Source organism: Onychostoma macrolepis, chromosome 13 (genome assembly GCF_012432095.1).
Source record: "Onychostoma macrolepis isolate SWU-2019 chromosome 13, ASM1243209v1, whole genome shotgun sequence".
NCBI lineage: Eukaryota > Metazoa > Chordata > Actinopteri > Cypriniformes > Cyprinidae > Onychostoma > Onychostoma macrolepis.
In genome coordinates this window covers 14996961-15020396 of record NC_081167.1, presented here as the reverse complement: position 1 = coordinate 15020396, position 23436 = coordinate 14996961, and the positions used below count along the sequence as shown (strand labels likewise).

The following is a 23436-nucleotide window of genomic DNA, read 5'->3' as shown; positions in this document are numbered from 1 at the left end:
TGTATTAACTTGGTCTTTATTCATGAAAATGTAAAACTGCCATTTAAATTTTAGGAAGGTACTATGGCATCATTTTAATTCATTTTAAATGAGGCAGACGAACCACTCATGGGAACACATCTATGACTTATATTCCTCTTGTAGTCCCCTAGATTGGCAGCCTGACAGCCACACGGCTTTGAAGTCCCCCATCTCTGTCACCAGCCCCTGCCGAATCTCATCAGATGGTTTGGACTCTTTCAGCAAACACTTTGAGAGCATTATGGAGTCACATCGTGCTAAAGGTACCTCTTATAGCAGCCTGGATAGTGAAGACATCACCCCTAGTGGCCCACCAGTCTTCACTTTTGACTTTCCGACCCTCACTCCTGAGATCCAGAGTCAGATCAGTGAAAGTGCCAAGCAGATCATCGAACTGAACTTTGCTCCTCTAACGTCCCCCGAACCACCTGCTGCGTCTGATCGCACAGAGTGTGTGGCCTCCCAGGACCTGTACAGGGAGGACCAGAGCAGTGTCTATGAAGAAGAGAGTCCATTCTGCAGTGAATCCTGCTCTGATCAAGCCCGAAGGCCTGATTCTGACACAGATGCTGGCATAAGGTTAGTAGCCGTCAGGGTATATTTTCCATAAATATCTCATCACTGCATGTTAACAGATATGTTAGTGTAGTGTAAACACCCTCAACCCCCCTGGTGAAATAAACACTTGGAAGAATAATGGTAATTATACACATTAGAAAAGGAACAGCTGGCAGCGCAGACACACACACACACACACACACACACACACACACACACAAAGACAAACTCATTCCTGCTGTAGTTGCCATAGTTGCTCTCAAAATGCAAACAGCTGTTTTGATGACAGATGGTACCCATAGCTCTATGTAATTTGAATGAATAGCTTTTATTGTCATTGCAAGCAGAGCAAACAACGAAATTCTTAAAGCACCTCACAAAAACATATAAATACAATATAATGATAGAGCAGCATATTAACTGTTCAGTGTGCAATGGCATTTCAGTGTAGATAACTGTTCAGGATGTTTATAGCTCTCGGAAAGAAAATGTCTCTGAATCTGAATTTTAGCTGATCTGTAGCGTCTGCCAGATGACAGCAATACAAACAGGCCATGACCGGGATGGGAGCAGTCTCTTGTGATGTTTTGTGCCCTGCTAAGATAGCATGTAGAAGCAACATCCTCCAAAGGTGGCAACTGGCAGCCAATGATTTTCTCTGCCGTTCTCACCACTCCCTGCAGTCTCTTTTTGTCAGCCGCAGAGCAGCTTGCATACCACGCTGTTATACAGTAGGTCAGAACAGACTCGACTGTTGAATTATAAAAGCAGATGAGCAGTCTCCTGTCCATGTAATTTCTCCTATGCACCCCTTAAGAAGTGGAGTCTCTGTCGTGCTCTTTTATCTATAGCTGTGGTATTGGCTGCCCAGGATAAATCATTGGATATGAGGACACCTAGATATTTAAAGGTCTCCACTCTCTCCACACGTTCTCCATTAATGTAAAGTAGGGCAGGGACTGAGTCTCGCTTCTTCCTGAAGTCCACTGTCAGTTCTTTGGTTTTAGAGGTGTTCAGAACCAAGCTGTTTGTTGAGCACCAGGTTGCCAGTCTGTGGATCTCCTCTCGGTATTCAGATTCATCTTCATCTGAGATAAGTCCAACTGTGTCATCTGCGAACTTAATAATGGAAAGACATCATGTGTATACAGGGTGTACAAGACCGGGCTCAGTACACAGCCCTGGGGGGCTCCAATGTTCAGTTTAATGGATGTTGATTTATGGAAGCCAAGTTTAACATGTTGGGAACGGTTCGTCAGAAAGTCCTTGATCCATGTACAGATGGTTTGGTGAAAGCCCAGGTACAACAGTTTGTCCATGAGAATATCTGGTACGATGGTATTAAAAGCAGAGCTAAAGTCAATGAAAAGCATCCTTACATAGCTCTGCCGGTGTTCCAGACGGTGCAGAGCCAAGTGGATAGCCAAGGCAATGGCATCTTCGGTTTCAGTTATTCACTGAAAATGGTTTTAATGGGCTTTCTGTTTTATGGTGGGTTTAGAAAAAAGAATTTACAGTTGAGAATTTACCACTAGAGGGCAGTGCTGGGCTATGTGATTATACTGAGACACTAGCTCAGTTTGTCTTCTCTAGACGATCGGTTTTGGCTTGGAATGAGCTCCAAATACATTTTCTCTCACAGATGCCATTGATGAATGTAATGTGAACAGTTTTAAATCAGAGAAATTGTTTTGATCAACTGTATGTAGCAAGCAGTCATATAAGGATGAAGTTCCTAATTAAATAAGTTCTCATGACTGCATAAGAGCCTTCTGGTGCTGTGACTTACCCACAATCTCAGGGTCAGATTTGTGTTTAGGCCTATAATCTCTTGCTACTCCTTCCTGTCTGCTGTCAGAATAAATCAGAGTCTAGCACTGAGTCAATGGAATTATTTTTGTGCCAATAAAAAATTATGTAATTTTTCAAGAAACTTATGAAAATATAAACTGAAACTGAATAAAATGTCTTTGAAACCGTAAAAAAAATTGCAGGCAAAATCTTTGGCTTCATTTTTAATACACTGCATGTTTTGCTAACTGTTTTCTCCTCTTTCTTTTGCTGATATGAACTTACAAATGCACTTACAGAGTTTTCATTTACACTTCTAAAGTTTCTTTTACGCTTTTGAAGTTTTCATTTATGCTTCTGAAGTTTTCGTTTGCCATTCTGGCACAAACCTCTCGTGGGGGCGGGGCAAGCAGTGATGTGTTCTCATTAGCTTCTGAGTTTTTGATTGACACCTTCTTGACCTGGAATTGAAAGCGTCAGTGTTGAGCCTGTGTGGATGTGAGCGTCTGTTAACGGCTCTATATTTCATTTTAGTGATATAAAATTAGAAGTTTTTTTAAATCTGTAGTTTAGACATGAGCTTTTAGGAGCACGAGAGATCAAACGCGAGAGAAAGCGAAGGTGTATTGAGGTATAATTAGAAGTATAATACTGAAAATACTGTATAATGGCTAATGTTCTCAAAGGATATTTGTCTATTGCTGATGATTCTTTTGCATTGTAGGGTCTAATTAGGTTGTGCTGTTACAACTGAAAGATAATACTATCATATATATGTGTGTGTGATATATTCAGACGTCAAGAAAGTCTCACTCCAACCAGGCAATGAAGGTTGACAACCCTCGCCATAATGCATATGCACTTAGACCATCACAATTAATGATCACCTAGTTCTGAAGAATTCAGACAATATGAAAATTACATTTTGCCTGCGATTTTATTTATTTATTTTTTTCCAGTTTCGAAGACATTTTATTTAGTTTCAATTTATATTTTCATAAGTTTCTTGAAAAGTTACTTCATTTTTAAAGGCACAAAAATAATCCCATATTATTTTAGTCCACACTTGCAAATATCATCAGCATTTTTATCATGTTTTCCAATAAAAATAATGCAAACCTCCTTAAAAGCAATGAATTTAAAATTATTGGATTTACTCTGAAAGAAAATAAAAAGGCTTGCTTATTAGGGAAAACAATTTGTCAATTTATATTGAATTAAATATGTTTTTGCTAAAAAAAAAAGACAATAATGTTCATCAAGAAAATATTTTTCTAGCGTGGACGGTAGAAAATATTTGCTTTTGACCTTTAAAAACATGGTAAGAGTTGTGTGACAACAGCAGTGTTTCACAGTGTTTGTTACTTTAAGACTGGCATTTTAATGTGGCATAAGGTTTTCAAGTCCCCTACAATAAGGAGCATTGTCTGGATGTTTTATCTGAGTTTTACTGTGGTTATTAAGAGGGCCTGAAAGCCAACACTGTCTGCTTTGATACCTGGCTCATCCGCTACATTCCTTCTCCTGCCGTGGGGCCAGATAGACCTGGAGCTTTGCCAGGCACGCTCGGTCTCCATGGTGAGAGCAGATTAACTTGTCGTGTGATTTCAGGGTTTTAAATAGAGAGAGTAGGAAACTCTTACTGTTTCAGCAGGGCTGTATCTGTCCATTATTTTATTCAAAAGGCCACTGATATTGAAGAAACACAAAGCATTATTCTAATCTAACACATAATTCTGGCCTTTACTTTTTTTTCTTATAGATCTATACATATTAATCATTTATTAATGAGACAGACTATGTATTCAGAACCATGTTGAGATTGACAGAGTTTAATGGGAGGGACGAAAGTAACAAGGCTAGACAAAGAGAGGAAGAGAGGGTTGGAAAGAGGGGAAAAGGGGGAGTAAACTGTTGTGAAAGGAAATACAGACCATATCCACCAGCGAAAAATAGCTCAGCTGACAAGAGAGGAACACGCATTCACATCTACAAACAGGCAAGCATAAGGCGGGAATAGCTGGCAGGACGAGAAAGAACGAGAGAAAATAAAACAGATGAACAGCTGTATCAAGCCTCTGACTTCGCTATGGGCACAAAAAGAGCTTGTAAATGTTTGGAGTAGGATAAAAGAATCAGCAACACAGCAAACTAAAAGACTTCAATGAGAGTTCAAGGGACTTCTTCTAAAGCCTCCTCAGGCTAGTTCTGGACAAAAGGAGGTTCAGGGAAGGGTAGAGAATGTGGAAGGCTGGATACTGTGTTTATAAGCGAGCTCCTGTCATCATCTGGCTCTGTAGGGTGTGAAGGGGCAGGGCTAAGGTGATGGCTCATTATGTGCTCTGCTGGGGGGGTGGGGCCTTGGAGGATAATTACATGTATGCCCCCCACCCTGCCATATACCGGTGAGTAGAAAACTTTTTTTAACTTATTGTCTGTATCAATGTTATTATAGTATCACTGAGATACTATTGCATTTTAATTTAACTTTTTAAGTTTTACTACTTTTACTACTTTTGTTTTTGTCATTTTTATTAGCACTCATCAATTTTATTAATTTATTTAACTATTGTCATTATTAAAATGTCTGTGTAGTGTTTATTTTAGGGCTTTTTTCAGTTTTAGTATTAGTTATCTAATCTCAATTGCTAAATGGTGTTTGGTGAATACCTGAGACAATTCACAGATTATCATATTATTAAACGCAGTATTCAAGGTTTTTTTTAACAGCCAGAGTCTGAATTAAGTTGGGGTTTGGGTGGTCTGACTCCTTTAATTATAATTTGTTGTCAAAACGAAAAGTTCAGGGGAATTAAAACATATATGTTTTAGTCATGGTTTCAAAAAAATATTTAAATAACAAAAAAAAAGTTTATTACAAGTTAGTTAGTTACCTGATGGTAAATAGAAAATAGTTTCATCCTTTAACTTGCACCACAAAAAGGTGTGTTTGTTTTGCTACTGTATTAAATACAGAAATCATGTTAGCTTGAGGATTTAACCATGGTAACATCATAATCTGGCAGAGCATTGACAAAACATAAGCGCTATTACTTCATTGTTGCTTAAAATATTACAAATATATCACAATTATATTTATCTCGAGTTGTGCAAGACCATCCTCAACACATTGTGAAACACATTTTACAAATTTCTTTAAAGACTTATAGTCATTTTTCCATTAAGTGTTTTCATAACCAGTCAAGGCTGTTCTAGTGCAACTCGTCAGTGTAGGGTAATACCATATCCTTGGTATGTGATACTCTAAGGCAGGGGTGTCAAACTCAGTTCCTGGAGGGCCGCAGCCCTGCAGAGTTTAGTTCCAACCCTGCTCCAACTCACATACCGTGTAGTTTTCAAATAAGCCTTAAACACTTGATCAGCTGGATCAGGTGTGTTTAATTAGGGTTTCATCTAAACTGTGCAGGGCTCCGGCCCACCAGGAACTGAGTTTGACACCCCTGCTCTAAGGCTTAACAAGTCATGCAAAAAATGTTTAAATTATGCAGTCTTTTTCCTTCTTTGGTATGCAAATCTTGTCATCCATTGTTAAAAAGAGGTGTGTTAAAAATTTTCACGAAGCACTGGAATGTTGTAAAGCCTCAGTGCATGTGACTTGATTGTTTGCCCATATACCTCCCTGTATGCACCTTGCCATTTATAGTGAGTGGGTGTGAACATGTCCACTAAGAAGCATTTATTCGTACAATGTAGAAATATGTCCTGGCATTTGAAACAATCATTGTCTTGCATTTTTTTCTCCTTTAAGTGCCCTCACCAAACAAGTTATGATACGTGTGTCATGTTATTCTTATTCAAACACAGGTGTCTAAATATATCAGCTGATGTCTGACATACAAAATATTTAGCAAAGGTGTGTCTGTTAGTGTCACTGTGCATTTTTGTAGAAGCTTTTTGCACATCCTAGAAGCCGTGGCGGAAATGCTCTCTATATTTCTTCCTGGTTTTCTCTACCATGTTTCTAACTGTCCATTGTTTGAAGAACAAACAATCTGCCCTCATCCCCTTTCTTCGAGTCTCCTCCCCTGCCTTGTTTGTGAACTATCCGGTTGGAGTAGGTTGGGAATGGAGAACTTCGGAACAAACCAAAGACAGATGACAGGGGTGATCCGCATGTGGCATGAACATTTTTTTGTTTTTGGTGCTCATACATCTAACAGACTTTGGAATGCGGTGGTTTAAAGGCAGAGTTGGGTCACTGAGGTAGAGTAGATGTTTTTTTTTATTTTAGCACTTTTTGGGTAGCCGCTCTTGTTTTGGTTTTTCAGACCTTTTGTCTTATTAGAGTTTTACGCTTTAGTTTTTGATTCAAGACTGAATGGAATATATTTAACATATTTGACACTTTTAATACAAATTCAACTTCTTTCTGTCCTCTCACATGTGAATATCAACTGAAGACCTTTATGTTTGTCTGTGTATGTGAAGCTTTTGTGCCTTTGAATAGTGTACAAAGGGCAAGTATACAGGTGTATGCACTCAAAATAATTTGTCAGGTGTGCTTTTTCAGTTAAATGTTGGTTTCTCTGTGAATGGTGGATTGAGTTGATCTGCTGGGAAAGAATCTGTATAGAGAGATCAGATAGACTCTATTTACATCACACTGCTAGTGCTAAGAATAACAGGTTCAGACATGAGAGATAGAAGGTAAACAAATTTAACCTCATGATTTGACTGCTTTAACGAATAGTCAGTATTGATATGTTCAGAATGCTTATATTGTGTAGTTGTCTATGATGGCTTACTTTAAGCCCAAGCATATTTACATATCATATCTGGGTTGCCTTTTTACAAATAAAATGTATACTTTTCCTTGGTAATGCTATATCTCATATTCAAATGAATGTGTGTCACCTTTCATGTAGATGTCATACATTTATTTTTCCTCCATTCCAGAGAGAGGCCATCACGGCCGCTGTCTGAATCCGATCCAGAGGTGGCTGAGCGATTGGCTGTGGGCAGCACTGAAACTCTGGCCAATGGCAACAAAGCTGACCTCCAAGCTGCAAAACGGCTGGCCAAACGTTTGTACAACCTTGATGGATTTAAGAAGTCAGACGTGGCACGTCACCTGAGCAAGAAGTGAGGATCATTTTAACCATTAAATACTCTTGCTTTGTTTTTTGAGCTTTTGTGTAGTTAAGTTCCCTTTAATAACAATACATATGATGTTTTAAATATAGAGTGGGGACTGTGTTTTAAAAATGTAAGTTGAAACTGAATAATAAATATTTATTATTCTGGACTGTTTTTAGGTCATTTATTTGTGAAAATGACCATGTGAACTTCTTTGTATGAATGATTGATTTTGGACCCCTACCCAGTATGAGGCCCAAAAACCTTATATTCTTACGCTTTTGTCTTTTCATGACTTGCAGCAATGATTTCAGTCACATGGTGGCGGAGGAGTATCTCAGTTATTTTAACTTCTCAGGGATGATGGTGGATCAGGCGTTAAGGTGAGCTTGCTATTCCTCCCATGTTTAGTTAAGTAAATATTTGCTCTCATTGCTCTCATGCCCAACAGGTTTATTCAAATTATATTTTTCTCGTTGTCTTTTGTCGCTCTTGTTTCTTAGAGTGTTTTTGAGAGAGTTTGCCCTAATGGGAGAGACACAAGAGAGGGAGCGAGTATTATCTCATTTCTCTAAAAGATACCTCCAGTGCAACCCGAACACCATTCTAAATGAAGGTAGACCATGCCAGCATTGTGTGTGTGTGTGTGTGTGTGTGAATGAATGTGCATTTGTTGTGCATCTGATGTGTATTACAATATAACTAACACTATGGGGTGCTCTTGCTCTGACTGTGTGAGCTTATGGGAGTTCTGTGCCTCTGTGTTTCAGACAGTGTTCACACACTGACTTGTGCCCTGATGCTGCTCAACACTGATCTGCATGGTCATGTGAGTTTGAGATGTATCTGATGTACCATAAACACATAACAAACAATGAAAAAAAAAAGAATCATATTCAGGTTAAAATCCCAAGGTTATTTTAACTTGGAAAATCTACATTGATACTAAATGAATTTAGGTTTTAAACATACTCCATGGCAATTTGACTTATATGCAGTAAGCAACAAAGCATGAATACATTTTTTATTAGATTTTTCAACAATGTGTTTTTGCTGTGTAAAAGTTGACCACCTAAAATGAATGCCAGTCACATCTCTGAAATATCCATGTCTGTTTTGTGGAAAACAAAAAAATATATCCTGACTGTTAAAAAACTGGAAGTTACAATGTATTTATTGTGAAATTACTAGTTATTTTTTACATGTATAAGATTTGAGTCTGTGTGAAGGGAGCTGGAACTGTGTTTTTAGGATGAATTTTATTCTCTGAGCTGTTCACCACCCTGAGGGGATGAGGAGGAGTGTCGGTTTTACAGTTAGGAATAAAAATAGAAATTCATCCATAAATGTAATAGTAAAAACTTTTCTCAGGGGAGGCAGAATTATTTTTGCACAAAATATTAACACGTTTACTGCCCACTGTGTACTTGGTATTTTAAGTGTTGTTGAGTGCACAGGAACTGTGAAATAGGTCAGCGCATCAGCTGACAGTGAATTTATATGCTATCATCTCTCTCTCATTCAGAACATCGGGAAGAGGATGTCCTGCACGCAGTTCATTAGTAACCTGGAGGGGCTAAATGAAGGCCAAAACTTCCCAAAAGATCTTCTCAAGGTTTGTTGGGTTTTCAAGCATTCACACACTGACCGCTTTGGCATATTGAATTATCCCATTAAGGTCTAATTGTGTTTAAGCCGTAGAAGACATTCACTTGCACCACAGCTAATGTAATAACCCTGTGTAATTAGCATATTCTAAATAAATTTAATTTTAGCTACTCTTTTCTGGAAAAAAAATTGTTATTTAATATGATGCATTTTAGTAAGTTTGAACGGTAAATAATCAGCTCATTATTGCTCATAGTAGAATAGTTTTAATTTTCATACACTACAAACTTGCACAAATATTTTTTAAACGTTTTTGAAAGAAGTCAAAAACCAATGCTGCATTTATTTGATCAAAAATAGTTTGTAATATGCTTTGATATACGCAGAATTGTCCCCAAATTACAGGCACATGTCAAATGCCTTATTTAAATGTATAGAATCTGCAATAATCATAATAATCTGATTCATATCTGAATATTCTTGTGCATGTAAAATTATTATCAGAATATTTTTGTGCATGTAAATGCCCATATAAAAGGCACTTTTTATTTTAGATATTTTTGGAGTTGTGGTAGAACCATTCTCACAGATCATAGCTACAAGATGAAGTTTTGCATTATAATGCTGCACTGGATGCACGCTGTGCCTGAAATGATTGATTTATTGCCGTTTTAGTGTTTACCATGTCTGAAATTGAGTGTTGTGACTAAAATCAGCCATGTGGGGGTTTCTGTCGCAGCTGATGTCAATGAACTTCCTGTGCTCCAATGTTCTGGTGCTCAGGGTTTGTCTATTTTAGTCCCTTCTCTTGGATTACAGGCCACGCTGCACAAGAATAATAGCCACATGATGACCGCACCTGAACCACTCTGCTTATATGTGCTTTAAAATCACAGGGAGCCTTTCAAGCGTTTGGTCCTATCTCTGTCTCTCTCTCTCTCTCCTCTGGCCATCTCTCTCTCTGTGTGTCGCTCATCCCTCATTCGCTCCTCCACCCTCTCACTCTGTGCCTCGCTCTATTCCATCACCTCCCACCCCCTCACTCAGTTTTCTGCACTCTCTCGCTCTAGTCGTTTAACTATCTGCCATCTTGCTCTTTGTTTCACCCTATAATCTGCAAAAACTTAGTCTGCTGAACTGTACTTATCCCTGTCTGTCCAGGCTATTTCCATATCTATATGATCCTCCTTATCTCAGGGCTCGGCTAACGAATGGCATCCTTCTTCTCTCTTCTTCTCAGCTCTGGTCTTCTTTCTCCCCATTTCTCTCCTCCTACCACCATGTGAGGGTGTGAAGGCCACACAGTTGCAGAGTAAAGACAGTTAGTCTGGATAACTAGGCTCTGGGAGTGAAGCGTTTAGCTGTTTGGATATTCCTTCACATAATTTTAGTCCCTTGACCCTCTTTTTCTTCTCTGTCTGCCTGATATTACAACAGGTTTTAGGGTTAAATATAGCGCAGATAGAGATGGCAGCTGAGAGAGACGTCTGTGAGCCAACAGGTTAGGCTCTCAGTGCCTGTATGGTTCATGACAGTTAACGGCCGTGAAAAACCTGTGTGAAGTCTGTCTTCATGCCAGTAACAGCAGGGGTGGCAGGGAGGACAGATGGGAATTTGGCTGCCACACGGCTTCTCACTGAAATGAGGGTTTTGTCATGGTATTATCATAAATGCGTTACAAATTGCTCATTCTCTCTCTCTCCTGTCCCTCTTTCTCTCTTTTGTTCCTTTTTTCAATTTGCAAATTATGGTTTTGTTCTTTCACTCAGTTGTGTGAACAGCATGATTCTCGTTATGTCCCAGGTTGAGATTAATGAATATATGCATATGCATCAGTGCATTATGTATTATGCTCCTCCCACTGGTAACTACACAATTTACAGCATCAAACTGTGAAAATTCTGTTTTGACAATTGATCTTTACATTTTTGGTAAGGTTCAATTCTTCAATTCAGTTCTTGAATTTCAATAGTTAATGCATGAAATGATTCTTCAGAAATCATTTTAATATGCTGATTTAGTGCTCAAGAAACAATTTTTATAATTATCTATGTTGAAAACAGTTGTGCTGCTTTATGTTTATGTGGAAACCATGATACATTTTTTTCATCCTTGCAGAGAAAAAAAAATCGGTCACTTTATTTTAAGGTCCAATTCTCGCTATTTACACAATTAACTACAACTTTTTCCTCAATAAACTCCTAATTTGCTGCTTGTTAATAGTCAGTTAGGTAGTTTTAGTATTAGGCAGGATTAGGGATGTAAAATATGGTCATGGAGAATATTTGCTTTATAAATACTAACAAACAGCCAATATGTTAATAATAGACATGATAATAAGCAATTAGTTAATAGTGAGAAATGGTCCTTATACTAAAGAATTACCAAAAAATCTTTTAAAAATTGCCCAAACCTTTAAACGATATTGTATGTAAATCATCATTAACTTAGATTTTTTTAAAAATGCTTTAAAAGTAATTTTTATTGTTAGTTCATACATCATTAATATTAACGTGTGTTTTATCACAGATAGAATGCTGTATTGATAATTTACCATCCAGGACTGGAACTATATTGTTTAAAATTTAACAAAGTTTGAACTTTTTCATTATAGTTCTTCAGGCACTATCTATGATGCAGCAGCTACTGCACAACACACGTGGATGTAATCTATTTCCAAGATGTGTTTACTTTTCAATTTAGGCTTTACTGCTTTTACAATCTCAGCTGCTAGCATCTCAGTCTGCTTTGCTGAACACATGGAGTCCTTCTTGTTCTCTAAGCGAGCAGATAAAACCTGCCTATGCCCAGCTCGCTGGGATAACTGCTGGCTGCCTGGTGACAGTGGCCAAATAAAAGCAGGTCACGTTTGAATAAAGTTAGACTCAGACTATGGGATGCACAGTGTCCCAGAGCTGTCTGTAACAGAGAGAGAGAGAAAGAGAGAGAGAACAGGCTGCATCAGTGAGCAGCATGCCAAAAGAAACCACACCAACCAAATTAATTCACTCCTTCTACAATATCCCCAATGACTTGTTAAATTGCGTAATTCTTATTGATAACATAAGTCGACTGTTTATTGGCTGCTCCCATGTGTGAACTGTCCAGTTATATTTTGCAACTCATTTGGCAAATGGCTAAAGTATTTGGCTGATGGATATAAAGCAATTTGTAAAAGCTTTATGTAATAACTGTAAAAAAGATTCTTTGGAGTTGTAAATAAAACTCCAATAGATTATTGGAGCATGTTTTACAAGAACCTGACAAATTTCACGTTAAATTCAAAGTGTTATTTTCCAGTTCTTTGAAACAGTTTTCACTCAGAAATGGCTGGTAAATTTGACAAATAATTACAAAGAAGTTATTTTTTTCATTTAAAATGATTTATCAGTTAATTATTTATTCACACAGAAGAATAAGGGTTTAAAATTGTACCTTTTTGGGTACAACAGCTTGTCCCTGGAGCAGTACCCTTAAAAGGACATATTTGTACCTTTTTACCCCTAATAGGTACATATTAGTACCTTAAGGGTACGTATTACTACTCTAAGGTACTAATATGTACCTTATTTTTCTGTGTGTTGTTGCATTTTTAATAAAAAATTTTAATGGTTTAAATAAACATTTTAAATCAGTCTATTTATCAATTTAAAAAGTGATTGATTTATTTACATTTTTAATTAATACGTAATTTGATTATTTAATGCTATTCCTAGCCAATAAAATAAACTCAATATCAAATAACTCAAAGGTTAATGCTGATTTTCAGTGCCAGCATACTTAGTTATCATAATTAACATGATAATAAATTAGAGCAACAGGTTTATTATCATTATACATTACAACAGACCTTTTCTACATTATGCGTATTGAAAATGAGAGCGAGTATGGCAATAAAGCGATGTGAGGATTTGCACGTTTGAGAGCCTGGAAACTGATTGACATTCACAGGAGGGTGGGATCATGGAACATTCAAGTGCCTTGATTTGTCAGTCACGCTGGGAGACGGGTACATCAATTGAGAAGCAGAGCGCGAGAGAGACCGTGAAAGAGATCGGGCGAGATTGTGAATGCAAGAGAGAGATGGGAGGGTGAACACTCCTCCCTCACAAGATCTCATTCTCACCGCACAGCCCATTTTTTATCTGCATCACGGAGGAGGAAAAAGACTGTGAGGAGAAGAAGAAAAAGAGCGCAGGACTCAGACGCCAAACCTCTATTGTTCCTACAGCCGTGCAGCAGAGCTGTGTTTTGTGGAAAGGAAAAAATCAGGTGTGAAAGAACCTGGATAACCGGAGTGAGGATACAAGCTTGAAGAGAAAGAAAGGGATGAAAGAGAATTCTGGAAAACTTCTAATGCATTCAACCGACTGACATTGAATGGAGAAAACTGCACAAAGCAACAGGATTGTCTCGTTTCTTTGCTGATTTCCTGCTCCAGTCTGGTCCTTCTGTCTCTCACACGTTTGATATCTATTTTTCCGTCCCAGAGGGGGACGTTTGGTGACGTCACAGTTTTGGGATGCCAGTTTGAGAGTGGGCGGAAGTCAGACCATCTCAGTCTGTTCCCTGCATGAGCCCATGTGTGTTTATCTCATGCATTTGCTTCAGTGATGTTCGCATTCATCCGTCTGTCCTCTTCTCCAGTTATCTCCTTCCACCATCACGGTCCTCGCAAGCCATCTGCAACGCACCTGTGAGCGTGTCAGCATGCGTCGGTGAGCGCATGTAGGAGTGATGAACTCGAGGATGTATACCAGGAAACAACTGGATGTTGGCCGCAGATCCTCAGCCTTGATCGTCTTTGGTGTTTCAGTCAAAGCAGAAAGTTTGATGCAAAATGGCGCTGGTGGATTTGCAGTGGCCCGGCGATGTTTTTACATGCATAATGAATAGGAATGGATCCATAATGCAAGAGTTGGAATCACTACGGAAAGCCTGATGCCCATGTGACACCCTCAAGGATCTCCCAAAGAGCTTCGCCACTGCCAAAGACTTTTGAGTTTGCCACTGTGTCATTTGGTGTGCTTTTTGAACTCATTTCTACTCGCTGCTCTGGATTCTACTCGTGGAAAAAAGACATCAAGTGAATGAAGACTCTGTCAAGTTTAATTTAGCATTGCTTGGTTTTAAAGCCTTCATTTCCTCATCTGTGGATCCTGTATCTAGAAAAATCATGATTGGTGTAAACAGTATTCACTCCACTGGTCGTATCCGCTCTCGCTCCTTGTGCTCGGTGCGATGTGGACGGGACTTCAGCGCGATGGACCCGTTCCGTTACACCAAAGCACCTCGCTCGCGTTCCTTAAAGCCCCTGGCCTTCCCTGATCTGCTCGGCAAGGTTCAGGATGGCCAAAATCACCCACAAACCCGGAAGAAAAAGGTAACACTTGTTAACTGCAGGATATGCTCATGGGAATTTGTATCTTCTTTTTTTTCCTTCTGCTTTTGGTTGGGTTGATTTTTTTCCATGATGAAAAGTGTTGTCTGCAACCTGTGTCTGGTTCATTTTGTGGTTATTGTTAACTTTCAGTTGCTATTTTTAGACACGTCAGTGGGATGTTTGAACACACACATATACACGCAAAGGGAAAAACTGTTGATGGGGTTGTGTGCTTTAACGCTGTTGTTTTCCTCTTTTAACAGGCTCTCTACAACTCTATCAAAAATGAAAAGCTGCAGTGGACAATGTAAGTCTAATGTTTTCCCTAGTGGCTCCTTTTCACTACATCAGATTCAAGAGCACCATCCTGTCACCCAAAACATTTGAAAATAATTCAATGTCTCTAGAAGTGTTATTGATTTAAAAATCGTATAAGCTCATTATAGAATCCTTCAGCTGGAAAGGCCTTTCTTTTCTTCAGTGAGATAAGCTTATTAGGTGCACTTTTAGGGAAAAATAAAGGTTTTATATAGGTTCTTTGCTTGATTAAAAAACAAAACTCTTTAATCAGAAAGGTTCTATTAAAAATTAACCTTTTTGACATTAAAGAAAAAAATGAAAGGATTCTTTAGGATCTATTAAATAATACCAAATTAATTAAATGTTTTAATTATTATTTATTGATTGTTTTGTTTTTTTTCTTCTAGTGTCAAAGTCTCTATTTATACAAACTGTTTAATCCTGATATCACAAATGTTGTGGCAATAAAGCAAACCGAATCCATAAAACTCTAAAAAGGTTCTGTTTTTATTTAGAACATTTTCACCAGGCTACAAAGAATCCAGTAGGTTTTCTTTCGATTAAGCCCCAATTAAGGGAATCTTTAGGGGTTCCAAAATATGAAGACTAAGGTCCCGTTTACACTAGTGCGTTTTCGTTTTAAAACGCATAACTTTTGCTACGGATACGCCTATCGTTTACACTACTCCGGCGATTTCGAGGTCGAAAACGGAGACTTTTGAAAACGCTGCAGACCCCGTTTTAGTTTGAAAACTCTGGGGTTGCGTTTCAGTGTAAACGGACCAAAACGGAGACTTTTGAAAACGATGGCGTGGCTGCCCACATTCTCTCTGCGTATCCTTGACGACCGTGTAAACAATAACAGAACGCTCATTGTTGTACCGGTAGAAATGCAAAGGTAGATACCCCATTCGACCGCTCCAAGCACGCAAACGCATCTGCGATCTAAATAATAGGGAATCTACCTATACGTACCTATGGTTGTACCTGCAAATGGTCATGTGACATGCAAACGGAGATCGTTTCTGAAACGCTGATCGTTTTCATTCTAAAACGCTGTTTTAAAAAGAAAACTCACTACTGTAAACGGGTCCTTATTGCCATTGATGGTTCCATGAAGAACCTTTAGCATACATGGAACATTTGCTTTGCACTAAAGGTTCTTTGGAAAAGCTTCTTTAGGTTATTAAAATGTTTTTTTTTTTTTTTTTTTTAGAACTGTTCACTGAAAAGTTCTTTGGAGAACCAAAAATGGTTCCTCTGTAGTATCGTTGCAAAAACCCCTTTCCCTTTTTTAAAGAGTGAATGTACTGTATGTGTGTATTTATGACCTGGCCAGATCCGTGATGCTCTAAGCCCTTACTTTCGACTTTGGCTTTCCAGATTTTGTTGCCATGGTTACCGCAAGTTGCCTCTCCATAATTACAGGTTGAAATCTTTGACTGGCTAATGTGCAGACTTAAACACAGCCCTCTCTCTCACACACATACTAACTCATGTGCACTGCGTTTGCTCCTTGAGGGGTTCTGCAGTACCCTTGTTTATGTGTGTAGGAGAAAATCACAAGTGATTGTTTTATTCTCTTTCATTCAGCAGCAGGTCTTTGATCTTCATCCATCCCAGCGTCCCTCCACTCTTTTCGTCTCTCTGTTTCACACTCTCTCCATTTCTGAGTTTGATTCACTTCATTGCACTTTCATTTATTTAGCATTGTGTGATTCTCAGCTAAAGGCCATCATTCACTGTATGAATCAATGCACGTCATTCACCATTTTTATGTGGCTGCTCTTTCTGCCTCTCTCTCTCTCGGTCTCTTTCGCTCCCATGGTGCTCCATCTTCTGAGCTGGTTCTCTTGGTTACTAGTGTGTAGGCCAGCAGTTACTAAGCAACAGATGAGAGCATTGTCATGTGAAGGCAAAGGCTATGTGCTGTACTCCGTAGCAGTTAGAGAGGAGTGTTTAGCGGTCCAGACCTCAGGGGCCCTCCAGGGTGTCTGACTACACTCCCTGCACAGCTGTCACTCAGCTGGATATATGTACTGTAGATAAAATACAACTGTGCCAAGCGCTAGGCAATAAAGATGCTGTTTCAGTCCTTATCAGTGACTCTAAATGCACAATAAAAATGCCTTTAATTGAGGTGGGAAGGAGCTTTATGCTGAATCACTGTCTGTATGTGTCTGTGTGTGTTTAAGGTCCAAATCTAAAGCAGCAATTATAGGTAAATGTTGAAAGTCAGGGAATTTTGCATTAGTATGTAAAATGCCTTGTGGGTAAAGGTGAGAATACAGACTATTGCTCATAATAAAGCTCTTGTTTGTGTTTTCTACAGCGATGAGGAGGAACTGCGGAAGTCTTTCTCTGAGCTGGATGGCAGGAAAGACTCCACATCGCACACTATGAAGCGGATCAACAGCAGTGGAAACCCCCTCGTCAGTGTTGGACAGCAGTCCAGCGCTCAGGTCTACATGAATGGCTTTCTCGTGAGGAAAGTTCACGCTGATTCTGATGGGAAGAGAAGTAAGCCGTAGTAATGTTCTTTTTTTTTCGTTTTCATCTATTTTATACAGCCTGAATAATTGTAGTTTAATTGTAAATGCCAACCCCTCAGAGGACCTCAGATAATGCTAACCCTGAAACAACACATAGAACTACCAAATTTTACTATAAGTTTGATTGCAATATATAATCATTGCTGTTAATAGTGTTCATCGTCTGTTTGATTATGTCATTAACTGATTTTTACTGTACATTTTTGCCATATGTACATCAACTTGACAGTCACCACTGATAAGCTACTACTAAATATATTGGAGAAACTTCATTTCCTGTAAAGCTGCTTTGCAATGATTTGTGTCGTGAAAAGCGCTATACAAACAAACTTGAATTGAATCGAGTAGTTTAAATGACAAAAGAATATTCTTGTTTTGTTTTCCAGTAAACATGCATTTAACTAAGATGCAATTCATTATAGTCTTTTTTTCTTTCTTGTTTTAATCATAAATCTTAAAATATTTGTCAATGTGGCAAGAAAAAAACATATATATATATATATATATATATATATATATTATTATTATTATTATTATTTTTTTTTTTTTTTTTTTTTAAATCTCCTTAAACAAGTTTGATCTCAGAGTTTTGCTAATTTAGTAAATGTCATGTTTTAACAATTTTTTATATTTTTACTGGGACAGAAAAAGTGATTATCAGTATTATGATTATTTCAGTGTATTTATTTTATTTAAAAAAATAATCACCTAGTTATAGAATATTTATCTATTTGTTTAAAAGTTTGACTTTGTGTTCTTTTAGCTCCACGAGGTAAAAGAGGATGGAAGACATTTTATGCTATCCTAAAAGGACTGATTCTTTACCTTCAAAAGGTACATTTTAGTCATTAATGTTTTGTGCTATATGGACCATATTTTGTTGTGGTTGCTATAGTGTTATTAACTGTAAAAAAAAAAAAAAAAAAAAATTGCCTCTACTTTGTGATTGGTCTGCAGGATGAATATCGTCCGGATAAGCAGCTGTCTGATGAGGACTTGAAGAATGCAGTATCAATCCATCATTCTTTAGCCATGCGGGCAGCAGACTATAGCAAACGACCCAATGTGTTTTACCTTCGCACTGCTGACTGGAGGGTCTTTCTTTTCCAGGCCCCGTAAGTCTTGTTGTCTTTATTTGTACTATAAGAGTGATTCACTTCAAAAATCAGAAACACAATTTTATATCTTTAAGCTTTTTTAGTACCATTAAGGTTTTTTTTTGCATTTTGACAGTTTTTGAAAATTAAGCATATTTTAACCCCTTTCTCCAATTCTCAGTAGCCTACTGTAATGCCAAAATCCAGCATTGTCATTACAGTAATACATTACAGTTTGAAATATATTAAATAGAAAATGGTTCTTTTAAAATGTAAAAATATTTCACATTATTACTGTTTTTATCGGTATTTGATTAAATAAATGCAGCCAGGGTGAGCATAAGAGACTTCTTCAAAAACATAAAAATATTATACCGACCGTAAACTGTAGTGTAAGTGAAAGGCAATGAAATCAGTTTTTAGCCTTTTATAGAACTTTTTGCAACTTTTGCATAACTTGGATAAGTTAAAAGATAACTTTTATAAGTGACAACAAGAATTATTCAGCAGAAGGCTCATGGACAGCTCATGTTGCTTTGTCTTTTGGAAACAGGACAGCACAAAAATACACAATGACTTTCTTTCAAACTCACACACACCTGAGTGTACCCAGTGCACCGGCTGGTTGTTGATTACATGCTGGGCTGGTAACGGCCTTGTCAAAATGTTCTCATCTCAGATGAATGACTCAACGTGTATCTCCCAAGAGGATGGATCCTTCTCAGCTATTCTGTCTGTCCCAGATACACATACTAAAACTCTCTCCCTCTCATCTGTTCCACTCCATCTCTTCTGCTAACAGCTGCCTGCTAATTTCTCAGTTTTCAAGACTGTGTTAGTTGTATTAAACACAAAGTGCACAGTTTCTTTGAGCAGATAAAATTTTGACATTTTTTGTTCCATCTACTGAATTCTCTTATTTTGCTGCCCTCTGGTTGACCTGTGCTTGCATTTCACCACCAGCAACGCAGAGCAAATGCAGTCCTGGATAACCCGCATCAACACGGTGGCAGCCATGTTCTCTGCCCCTCCCTTCCCAGCAGCCATTGGCTCCCAAAAGAAGTTCAGCCGCCCTCTTCTGCCAGGCTCAAACACCAAGCTCTCACAGGTAACCAACAATTCTCTCTATTAAGGGGCGCCACACTACAGTTTTCCTTCCATTCACTACTATTCACATGCATGTGGATGCCGGAGACCAGAAACGCAAGCTCATGTGAAGAAGTTTGGCAAAATTTAGGTCACACTTAAAGGTCCAGTTCTTGCTATTAACAAAATATTAATTATGACGTTTGCCTCAATAAACTCCTAATTTGCTGTTTATTAATAGTTAGTAAGTTATTTGTTAAGTTTAAGTATTGGGCAGGATTAGGGATGTAGAATATGGTCGTGCAGAATATGTGCTTTAGAAATACTAACAAACAGCCAATATGTTAATAATAGGCATGCTAATAAGCAACTAGTTAATAGTGAGAATTGGTCCCTATACTAAAGTGTTAACAAAATTTAAAACGTGTATACATGTGAATGTTCATTATTTTCATAAACATTTTTCAAGGTTAAACATTTTAAAACAAATAGCATGAATTATTAATTCATAATAATTATTTGTGGTTGTACCATATGAAATTCTAACTTTTTAAATATTTTCGCACATTGGTTCACCACAAATTTGATTTGCTGAACAAATGTTTTCCAATATTTATATTTTTACAAAGCTGCTTTACTGCATAATTATTTTCCCTTTTTATCTATATATTTAGTGACATTTTAGGAAATTATAAATAAACAAAAAAACGAACATCCTCAAATCAGGCTTTTTTGTCATCGCTAGATCTAAACTGACATTTAAAACTTTTTAACAATATATTTATTGACTTTTTAAAAAAATTTCTTCATTATGATATAAGGAGGAGCAGCTTAAGTCTCACGAGACACGGTTTCGAGCCATTTCTGCTGAGCTCCAGGAACTGCACTCTACGCCCCAAGACCGCAGGACCAAAAGCAGGGACCAAGAAGAGTACAAGCAAAGGGAAGAGTATCTGGACTTTGAGGTAAAAACATTGTTTAAAAACACTCTTCCTTCCTTCACTCTTCACTCCATTTATACATCTTCCTAAATGTATCTCATAGAAAACACGCTACGGAACATATGCAATGCTGCTGAGAGCTAAGATCCGCATAGGGGAAACGGACCTGGAGGCGTTTGAGGCCCATTTGTTTGATGACGGCGGCCTGCATAGGGCCCACTCCAGCCCCACGTTACCCCAGGACAACAGCCATGCCAGCAGCACCAAAGAGTCGAGCAGGAGCAGCGGCAGCAGCAAGAGGACCAAGCGCTCAGACGGTCAGAGACACAGCTACAGACAGGCTGTCAAACAGTGAGAGAACCCAAGTGGAAGGGGTTGTTTATCTCCATTCAGGGGCTGAATATAGAGCGCTACCAGGACGGCTGCAGTTTACTTTGATGGCTGTTCTCAAGTCGTCATGATTAAGAAACTGTGGTTGGGGTTGCTGTGCCCCACGTGACCGCTGGTAAAGCATGCTTTCTGGCCGGTAACCGCAAACCCAAATCTGCCAGTGGGCAGATGAGAAGGAGCACCAGCCTCACATTGTCTTATTTCAGTCAGTGTGTGTTTTCGCAAAAAACCTGTTTGGTTTATCTGTGTATTATGCTTGTTGATCGTCGGTTTAAACACTCGTGGCTTTTCATTTGAACAAGCAGAAGTGCAAACTTCGTCTGGTGGCCCTGGGAGCGACAGCCAAATGAGAAGCGAGCCTCTTTATCGTGTGAACATGTGTTGTTCACTTTATATATTTAAAGCATTGTAGATTTTGCTTTTTAGATCATTTCATCATTTGAGGTCGATCAAGCGCTTTAACTCCTTATGGGAAGTTCGAGAACTTAGTCTGTATAGTCCTTTAAACCTTCTTAAAGCACGTCTCAAAGCATGCCTAAGATGTTTGAAGACAATCAGTTCCTCATTTGGTACAATTACTAAAAATATGAATGCATTATTTCTCTTTATACCACGACAGCGGACTAGTGATAATGACAGTGCAAACAGCATTTTCCTTGTGAAAAACAGATGCACTTGTAGTGTACTAGTGTATTTTTAAGAAACTGTACTTGAGGATAATATAATATTAATGAAATTAAGGCCATTGATGTGTACTTAGAGTACTCTTTCTTGACTGTTTCGTAACACTTTGTAATGATGTCAGATTTAAAGTTACAATTTAAATCGTTATGTTTAAATAATCTACTGTTGTGCTTTAAAGTAGTACATGTATTTTGATGTGTTGACTAACATAGTAAAGCACATTTAAAGTGTTTTATTTGATATTACATTTAAGATAATTATATTTTAAATGTACTAAATTGCAACTTTATTATAATGTGTAATTAGAAAAATGTTTAAAATATATGATATACAAGTTTCAGCAGGACATTAAAGTGTATTGCAGTCTTACCATAAATGCTTGTCAGTATATTTGGCAGTAGATTTTAACCATATTTTAAAGGTAAAGTTATTAGGAAATTACAGATAAAGATTTACTAAGTCCTAATTGAAATGCAATTAATCGTATTTAATATAATAATACGTTATCATTTATTTGCAAATAGGTCTCCAATAAGTACTCTTTTTAAAAGTATGCTAAAGTGCACTTTTTTTTCACAAGGGATTACTTTACACGCTGTCATCATTTCAACAGGAATGTCTGAGTGACTTTACCTAGTGCACAATGACAAACTGACCAATTACCATGTGAAACGGATGTTAAAATCCATCACAATAATCGACCCCATCGTAATATGTAGTGTAATGTGTATTTAAAATACCTATTGAGCTTGAGAATGACGTGATGCAAAATCTGTGTTGAAACCCTTTGGCTATGGCCGAGCCATTGAATTCTCAGGCACTCATTTTCAAATTTTTGATCCATTCAGTGCTGTGGTAAAACAGGAGGCACTAAAAGCTGGTTTGTTCAGAGTAACCATGTCTTATACCTCAATTGCACTGAGAGACCTGCTCAAGGGAGTGTGATTTGGTCGGAAATAATTCTACCTGTTTACAAACTGGTGTGTTCTTATGTTCAAATGAATTTGTGTGAAGTATTGCTTTATAGGAGAGTGAAGGTAAGCTTCTATGCTGCTTATCATAACCTCATGAATTGTCCTATTGATATCAGAAACATGACGGATCCAAGAAATTGTAAAACCTGTAAAACAACACTCTAATGCAAATCCAGGTCATGAAGATCTAAACTGACTGTTAACACTGCCAGCATATAGATCAAATTTAGACATTAAGGACACAAAATACAAAAAAAACAAAAACAAAGCAAAATGATTTTGATATGATCTGGGACCCAAACTCCATCAAATGGCACTTCAATAGTGTTACGCTTCACTGCACTATGAATAATAGGTGTATTTAATGAAGAGTTATTTATATATTTTGAACATTTATTATCTGTCTTGAGTATTTGTTTATGACTGAAGCATATTGACAAAAATTTATATACAAGTTTTTATAGGGAGCACTCGACCACTACAAGTAGTTTGGTGTCACCCAAAGATTTTGCTGTAAATGTAACTTATTTCTTTTTTTGTGTTTGGTGTGTTGTCCATTCTAGCTGTATATAATGTGAATATTATGTTACAGCCGCTCAGTAAAAAATGCTAAAATGTTTGTATGTTTTGAAGGCATAGGCAAAATAAATCTGTTTTGAAAGGATAACTGTTTCATTTAATATTTACATATAAAAGTGTAGGTTTTTGAAAATACAATCTTTATTATATTCTTATGTGTTGAGTCTCTCAAGGCTGCATTTTGAGTAAAAACAGTACTATTGTGAAATAGTCCATTTAAATATTGTCAATTTAAAATAACTGCTTTGTTTTTATATATATTAAAATACAGTTTATTCCTGTGATGGCAAAGCTAAATTTTCAGCCATTACTAGTCTTCAGTGTCACGCAATCCTTCAGAAATCATTCTAATATGCAGATTTCTTATTATTACTA

At 37.6% G+C, this 23436-nt stretch overlaps 1 protein-coding gene across 6 annotated transcripts in view; it reads left to right on the top strand.

The window, feature by feature from the left end:
* Positions 1-23143, top strand: part of psda (pleckstrin and Sec7 domain containing a) — a 35539-nt gene extending 12396 nt beyond the window's left edge. For 2 of the 6 annotated variants that reach the window (XM_058796926.1, XM_058796928.1), the window contains 13 exons: positions 145-600; positions 7288-7473; positions 7770-7850; positions 7971-8083; positions 8238-8296; positions 8993-9082; positions 14722-14765; positions 17091-17278; positions 18074-18144; positions 18268-18425; positions 19371-19515; positions 20315-20458; positions 20538-23143. In XM_058796926.1, the coding sequence (XP_058652909.1) occupies positions 145-600; positions 7288-7473; positions 7770-7850; positions 7971-8083; positions 8238-8296; positions 8993-9082; positions 14722-14765; positions 17091-17278; positions 18074-18144; positions 18268-18425; positions 19371-19515; positions 20315-20458; positions 20538-20789 (1987 nt within the window). In that variant the 3' untranslated portion in view covers positions 20790-23143. Of the gene's footprint in view, positions 1-144; positions 601-4268; positions 4776-6511; positions 6595-6936; positions 7039-7287; positions 7474-7769; positions 7851-7970; positions 8084-8237; positions 8297-8992; positions 9083-14721; positions 14766-17090; positions 17279-18073; positions 18145-18267; positions 18426-19370; positions 19516-20314; positions 20459-20537 lie in introns of those variants that run through there. The other 4 variants (XM_058796931.1, XM_058796930.1, XM_058796932.1 and 1 more) reach the window with 4 other exon arrangements.
* The last annotated feature ends 293 nt before the right edge of the window (positions 23144-23436 follow it).